Genomic DNA, 6972 nt, shown 5'->3' with positions numbered 1-6972 from the left:
CAGTTTCCTCCCACAAGCCCCGAATGACATGCTGTTAGATCATTTGGACATTCTGAATTCTCCCTCTGTGTGCCCGAACAGGCGCCAAAATGTGGAGTGTAGGGGCTTTTCAGAGTAACTTCATTGTAGTGTTAATGTAAGCCTACTTGTGACAATAAAGATTATTTTTAAAAAGAGGATGCAAATTCTAAAGAGTTGAAGAGAAGCTGCTTCTCCCAAGGGCTGTGAATCTGTGGAATTCATTACCCCAGAGTGCGGTGGAGCTGGGACAGTGAATAAATTTAGGGAGGAGTTAGACAGATTTTTAATCGTAGAATAGATTATCATAGAATTTACAGTGCAGAAGGAGGCCATTCAGCCCATCGAGTCTGCACCGGCTCTTGGAAAGAGCAACCTGCCCAAGGTCAACACCTCCACCCGATGCCCATAGCCCAGTAACCCCACCCAGCACTAAGGGCAATTTTGGCCAATCCACCTAACCTGCACATCTTTGGACTGCGGGAGGAAACCCACGCACACACGGGGAGGATGTGCAGACTCCACACACAGTGACCCAAGCCGGAATCGAACCTGGGACCCTGGAGCTGTGAAGCAATTGTGCAATCCACAATGCTACCGTGCTGCCGGTATTAAATCGGGTTGAAGGGTTATACTCGATGGGCCAATAGCCTAACTTGCTCCTATATCTTTTGAACTATTGAAAGGGGGAGACACTGATTTGCTCCCAGATGTTGCCCAGAGGAGAAAGTTTTAGTCTGAAACTCATTGTCCATCCTCCACATTGTCACATCACAAAGGAGCTCGTCCTCAAACTCAACCAATAGGAATAAGACGTCACTGTCCAGCGCGCAGACGCGGCATCCCCCGCCCCCACCCATTGTTCCCTTTCCCCCACATATTCTCCAGATGAGGTTTCCAGGCAACCGGCTGACAGTTCCGGCCGTCGGTGATCACCCCTCCCCTGACCCGGGGAGTACATGTCTCAGGGAAGGGGAAGCTGCGCATGTGCAGGGGAGCTCACTTCCGCTGACCTTACTGCTGGGGTGTTGACCAATAGGACGAATGGAGGACCGGAAGGACTCTGCTCCTCCACCAATCAGAGCTCCTTCATTGTCTCAATGCGGAAGCTGGACGTGGAGGTTTCTGCCGAGCAAAGCTGTTGTTCCTCCGACCCTGAATGAGCTTGAGCTGCACACAGACTCCTGTCTGCAACATCTGTGAGTAAAACACTTTCTTTTCTCCCTCTTTCCATTTCTTGTCTCATTCTGACCTTCAATTGGTCACTTGCAGCAACTGAAGTGAAAGAAAGTGAATCCAGTGAGTGTGCAGACTCTGGAAAGCTTGGCCCAGGTCTCTCTCTCTGGCTGACTGAAAGACATTGACATACTTTGCTCCCTCAACTTGACACATTTATTTGTCTGGCTAAAATGATGGTCTCTTTCCTAATGTTCACATTTAAAGGGCAGCTTTCCCCAGGAGATGGCTGACATTAAAGGGAACAGTAAACAGGACAAACCAAACCCAACCAATTACTTCCCTGTCGGAATACTCTCCACCATCAGCAAAGTGATGGGAGGAGTCATTAACAGCGCTAGCAAGCGGTACTTACTCAGCAAAACCTGCTCACGGATGCTCAGTTTGGGTCCAACCAAGGTCACTCAGCTCCTGACCTCATTACAGCCTTGGTTCAAACATGGACAAAAGAGCTGAATGCCAGAGGTGAGGTGAGAGTGACTGCCCTTGGTATCAAGGCAGCATTTGACTGACTATGGCATCAAGGAGCCCCAGCTAAACTGCAGTCAATGGGAATCGGGGGAAAACTCTCCGCTGGTTGGAGACATACCTGGCACAAAGGAAGATGACTGTGGTGGTTGGAGGTCAATCATCTCAGCTCCAGGAGTTCCTCAGGGCACAGTCCTGGGCCGAATCATCTCTAGCTGCTTCATCAATGACCTCCCTTTCATCACAAGGCTAGAAGTGGGAATTGTTTGTGGATGACTGCACAATGTTCAACACCATTCGTGATTCCTCAGATAATAGAGCAGTCCATGTCCAAATGTTCAACACCATTCCTGACTCCTCAGATAATGAAGCAGTCCATGTCCAAATGCAGCATGTCCTACACAGTATCTGTGATGTTGGCTGATAAGTGGCAAGTTACATTTGTACTACACAAGTGGCAGGCAATGACCATCTCCTATAAAGGAGGATCTAACCACCACCCCTTGACATTCAGTGGGATTAGCTTTGCTGAATCCTCCACAGCCAACATCCTGAGGGTTACCATTGATCAGGAACTGAACTGGACGAGCCATATTAATACGGTGGCCATCCGGGCAGGCCAAAGACTACAGTGAATAATGCACCTTCTGACCCCCAAAGCCTGTTCACCATATACAAGGCACAAGTCAGGCATGTAATAGAATAATTACCACTTGCCTGGTTGAGTGCAGCTCCAACAACACTCAATATGCTGCTCTACACCATCCAAAACAAAGCAGCCTGCTTGACTGCCCCCCATTCCATGAATATTCAAACACTCCACCACCGACGAACAGTGGCAGCCGTGTATACCATCTACAAGATACACTGCAGTAACTCACCAAGCTTCCTCCGACAGCACCTTCCAAACCCATAAGCACTACTATCTAGAAGGACAAGAGCAGCAGATAGTTGGGAACCCCACTACCTGGAGGTTCACCTCCAAGTCACTCACCAGACAGACTTGGAAATATATCGCCCTTCCTTCATTGTTGCTGGGGCGACATCCTGGAACTCCTTCCCTGACAGCACAGGGGATGTACCAACAACTCAAGGACTGCAACGGTTCAAGAATGTAACTCATCACCACCTTCTGAAGGGCAACTAGGGATGGGCAATAAATGCTGGCTGAACCAGCAACTCCCACATCCCGTAAATGATTTTTAAAAAATGTTATATTGCACAGAGATATATATAGTGTTGTATGGAATGTATTAGATATATTATTGATGGTTCTGTAATGAAATACATGTATTATTAGTTCTACCTACATGATATATTTCCAGTCATACAGTCATTGCAGCATTTACAGAATCCATTTGGGAACTCAAGTCAATGCTGACTCTCTGTACAGTAATCCAGTCAGTCCCATTCCCTTTCGATATCCCTGTTCCCCTGAAAGCTTATTTTCTTCATATATTATTTTGAATTATTGATCATCTCGACTTCCACAACGCTTGTGGGCAGTGAGTTCCATGTCATGACCACTCCGTGACCAAATAAAGTTCTTCCTCAGAATTTCCCTATCTCTAATCAGTAAATGTACTTGTATGGAGATTCTCTACTATTGTACAGGTTTTAGTGAGTTTAGATTTGTTGATCAACACCTTCAGGAAAATTGGGAGGGAAAATAAGTGAATATAGGTCTCTCTGTCCAGGGCAGGAAGCAGTGAGCTTGGATTTGTCAATCAGCCTGAATCAGCACCTTCAGGAGAATTGGGAGGGGGAATATTAGATACAGCAGAGTGAGAATGAAGGGAGAGTGTGTGGGATTGAGATTTAGAGCATTTCGGGGAAAGAGAGAGGAAAGAATGTTTGATAGAAACTAGAATTGTTTGTTCTGAGTTTCTATCCTGTACTAACAATGATGACTATTGTAAAATCTGTTTGCAGGAAGTTCGAACAAGAGGAGTTTGAGGCCGAGATTTCAAACTAAATATCACGTCAAGAACTGACTGAGTCACTCAATTCTTGGGATCATTGGCCTTTGAATCTAGAAGGAGAAATGTTTGTCTATTCTATCTGCTTCAAGAGATTTTAAACATCAGTGTGTCTGGAAAAGCACTGAGAGACACACAGACAGCCCGTGTGAGACTGTTACGGAGCACTGACTGTGGAAAGAGCTTTAACCAGTGACACAGCCTGAAACAATACTACATTCACAGCAGGGAGAGACTGTATAGGTGTTCTGTGTGTGGATGAGGCTTCAACTGATCATCCAACGTGGTGAGACACAAGATCACCCGGACCATGGAGAAACCATGGAAATGTGAGGATTGTGGGAAGGGATTCAGAGCCCCACACGAGCTGGCAAGGCATCAACGCAGTCACACTGGAGAGAGGCCGTTCACCTGCTCTCAGTGTGGAAAGGGATTCACTGACATTAGCAGCCTGCGGAGGCACGAACGAGTTCACACTGGAGAGAGGCCTTTCATCTGCTCTCAGTGTAAAAAGGGATTCACTGACATTGGCAACTTGCGGAAACACGAACGGGTTCACACTGGAGAAAGGCCTTTCACCTGCTTTCAGTGTGAAATGAGATTCAATGACATTGGCAACCTGCGGAAACACGAACGAGTTCACACTGGAGAGAGGCCTTTCAACTGCTCTCAGTGTAAAAAGGGATTCACTGACATTGGCAACCTGCGGAGACACGAACGAGTTCACACCGGGGAGATGCCATTCACCTGCTCTGACTGTGGGAAGGGATTCGTTCAGTTATCCAACCTGCAGAGACACCAGAGAGTTCACACCGGGGAGAAGCCATACATCTGCACTGTGTGTGATATGGGATTCACTCAATTATCCGGCCTGCGTAGCCACAATGTCACTCACACCAAGAGCAGGCCCTTTAAATGCTCTGACTGCTGGAGGGGTTTCAAAAGCTCACAGCGACTGATGTCCCACCAGCGTGTTCACTCTGAGGCGAAACCGTTCAGCTGCTCTCACTGCACAAAGTGCTTTAGAACCTCATCCAACCTGATGAAACACGAGCGAGGTCACACCGTTGAGAGCCCGTTCACCTCTCCGACTGGGAAAAGATTCACTCGATCATCACCTGCTGAGCCACAATGTCACTCACAGCAATGAGAGACCGTTTAAATGCTCCGACTGTGGGAGCGGGTTTCAAAGCTCTCAGGTACTGATGGAACACCAGCGCATTCACACTGAGGAGAGACCGTTCATTTGCTCTCACTGCACAAAGAGGTTTCAAACATCATCCAGATTGCGGATACACCAGCGAGTTCACACTTGAAAGAGGCCATTCACCTGCTCTCACTGTGGGGAGGGATTCACTCAGTCGTCCAACATACTGAGACACCAAATGGTTCACAAGTGATGTTGGATTGGATTCTGCTGTTAATCACATCCAGGACTGGGCAGCTCGGTAGCATAGTGGGTAGCACAATTGCTTCACAGCTCCAGGGTCCCAGGTTCGATTCCGGCCTGGGTCACTGTCTGTGCGGAGTCTGCACATCCTCCCCGTGTGTGCGTGGGTTTCCTCCGGGTGCTCCGGTTTCCTCCCACAGTCCAAAGATGTGCAGGTTAGGTGGATTGGCCATGATAAATCGCCCTTAGTGTTCAAATTGCCCTTAGTGTTGGGTGGGGTTACTGGGTTATGGGGATAGGGTGGAGGTGTTGACCTTGGGTAGGGTGCTCTTTCCAAGAGCCGGTGCAGACTCGATGGGCCGAATGGCCTCCTTCTGCGCTGTAAATTCTATGACCTATGACTGAACCTGGAGTGGGTGAAAGTGTTTGTCTCCTCGCCAACTCCTGGTGCTGTAATTGCGGACTCTGGCGAACTACTGCTCCCCGGACCTGGAATACCCGACTGTGAAGTGCTGTCCACACTGCCGTCCACGGAATTCACTTCTGCCATCATCACAGCGATCTACATCCCACGCCAGGCGGAAGTGAAGAAGGCGCTTGATGAATTGTAACCGCTATAAATAACAATGAAGCCGAATACCCGGAGGCCTTGTTCATCGTGGCCGAGGATTTTAACCAGGCCAACCTCGAGTGCACTGCCCAAATTCCCCCAACACATCTCCTGTCCCGACAGGGGCCCCAACATCCTTGACCACTGCTACACAAACATCAAGGGCGCCTGATGATCCATCCCCTGACCGCACTTCGTAAAATCGGACCACAAGATGGCGCTCCTTAAGCAGAAACTTAAGCTGGAGAATCTGGTTATGAAGGTTGTGCAATGCTGGTCTGAGGCAACAGAAGAGCTCTTACGTGACTGGTCCATATTCAAGAACTCGGCAGTTAACCTAAATGAGTATGCCAGCACCATCACAGACTTCATCAGTAAGTGTGTAGAAGATTGTGTGTCAAAGAAGGTAGTACGTACATTACCCAACCAGAAACCATGGTTTAATCGGGAGATTCACTCCCGACTGAAGGCCACGTCTGAGGCGTTCAAGTCAGTACAAAAAAATCTAGGTATGACCTCTGCAAAGCCAACAGGGTAGCCAAGAGACAACAGAAGAGTTGCCCAGACTAAGCGAGAATCATGGACTCTCATCGATTGTGGCGAGGCTTAAACAACATAATGCGCTAAAAAGCAAAGCTGAGTAGGATCTTTAGCAACAGCGCACCCCTTCCCGACAAACTCAATGCATTCTATGCTTATTTCGAGCAGGAAACCAACAAACCTCTGTCATCTGCCCCAGCAGCCTTGGTCACACCCATGCCCACCGTCCCAGCCTCCAAAGCCAGATTGGCCTTCTTGAAAGTGAACCCTCAGAAAGCGACAGGTCCTGACGGGATCCCTGCCATGCACCCAGATCCTGCGCGGACCAACTGGCAGGTGTGTTCGCGGACATCCTCAACCTCTCCCTACTCCGTTCTGAGGTTCCCACCTGCTTCAAGAAGATCACCATCATACCGGTGCCAAAGAAGAACCAGGCAACGTGCCTCGATGACATTGATCATTATGAAATGCTTAGACCACAGCTGGAGTAATGTGTGCAGTTTTACTCCCCTTACCTTAGGAAAGGTATTGCCACAGAGGAACAGCAACAAAGTTTCACCAGACTTGTTCTGGGTTTGGCAGGACTGTCCTGTGAAGAGAGATTGGGGAAACTAGGCCTCTTTTCTCTCGAGTTTCAAGGAATGAGAGGGGATTTCATTGAAATTTACAAAATCCATAAAGGAGTAGACAGGGTGGGTGCAGGTGAGATGTTTCCCCTGGTTGGAGAGTCT

The 6972-nt window shown here is 48.4% G+C and overlaps 1 protein-coding gene across 1 annotated transcript; it reads left to right on the top strand.

The window, feature by feature from the left end:
- The first annotated feature begins 998 nt into the window (after positions 1 to 998).
- Positions 999 to 5382, top strand: LOC140419969 (uncharacterized). The gene is made up of 2 exons (XM_072504006.1): positions 999 to 1217; positions 3655 to 5382. The coding sequence occupies exon 2, from the start codon at positions 4012 to 4014 to the stop codon at positions 4849 to 4851; it is 840 nt and encodes a 279-aa protein (XP_072360107.1). The 5' UTR covers positions 999 to 1217; positions 3655 to 4011; the 3' UTR covers positions 4852 to 5382.
- Positions 5383 to 6972: the final 1590 nt, after the last annotated feature.

This window comes from Scyliorhinus torazame, chromosome 5, assembly GCF_047496885.1.
Source record: "Scyliorhinus torazame isolate Kashiwa2021f chromosome 5, sScyTor2.1, whole genome shotgun sequence".
Lineage (NCBI taxonomy): Eukaryota > Metazoa > Chordata > Chondrichthyes > Carcharhiniformes > Scyliorhinidae > Scyliorhinus > Scyliorhinus torazame.
Note: the sequence above shows the minus strand (reverse complement) of the source record. Positions and strands in the feature narration are given on the sequence as shown.

Coding starts and splice junctions, on each gene's coding strand:
- LOC140419969 (XM_072504006.1), top strand. CDS start 4,012: ATGGAGAAACCATGGAAATGTGAGGATTGTGGGAAGGGATTCAGAGCC.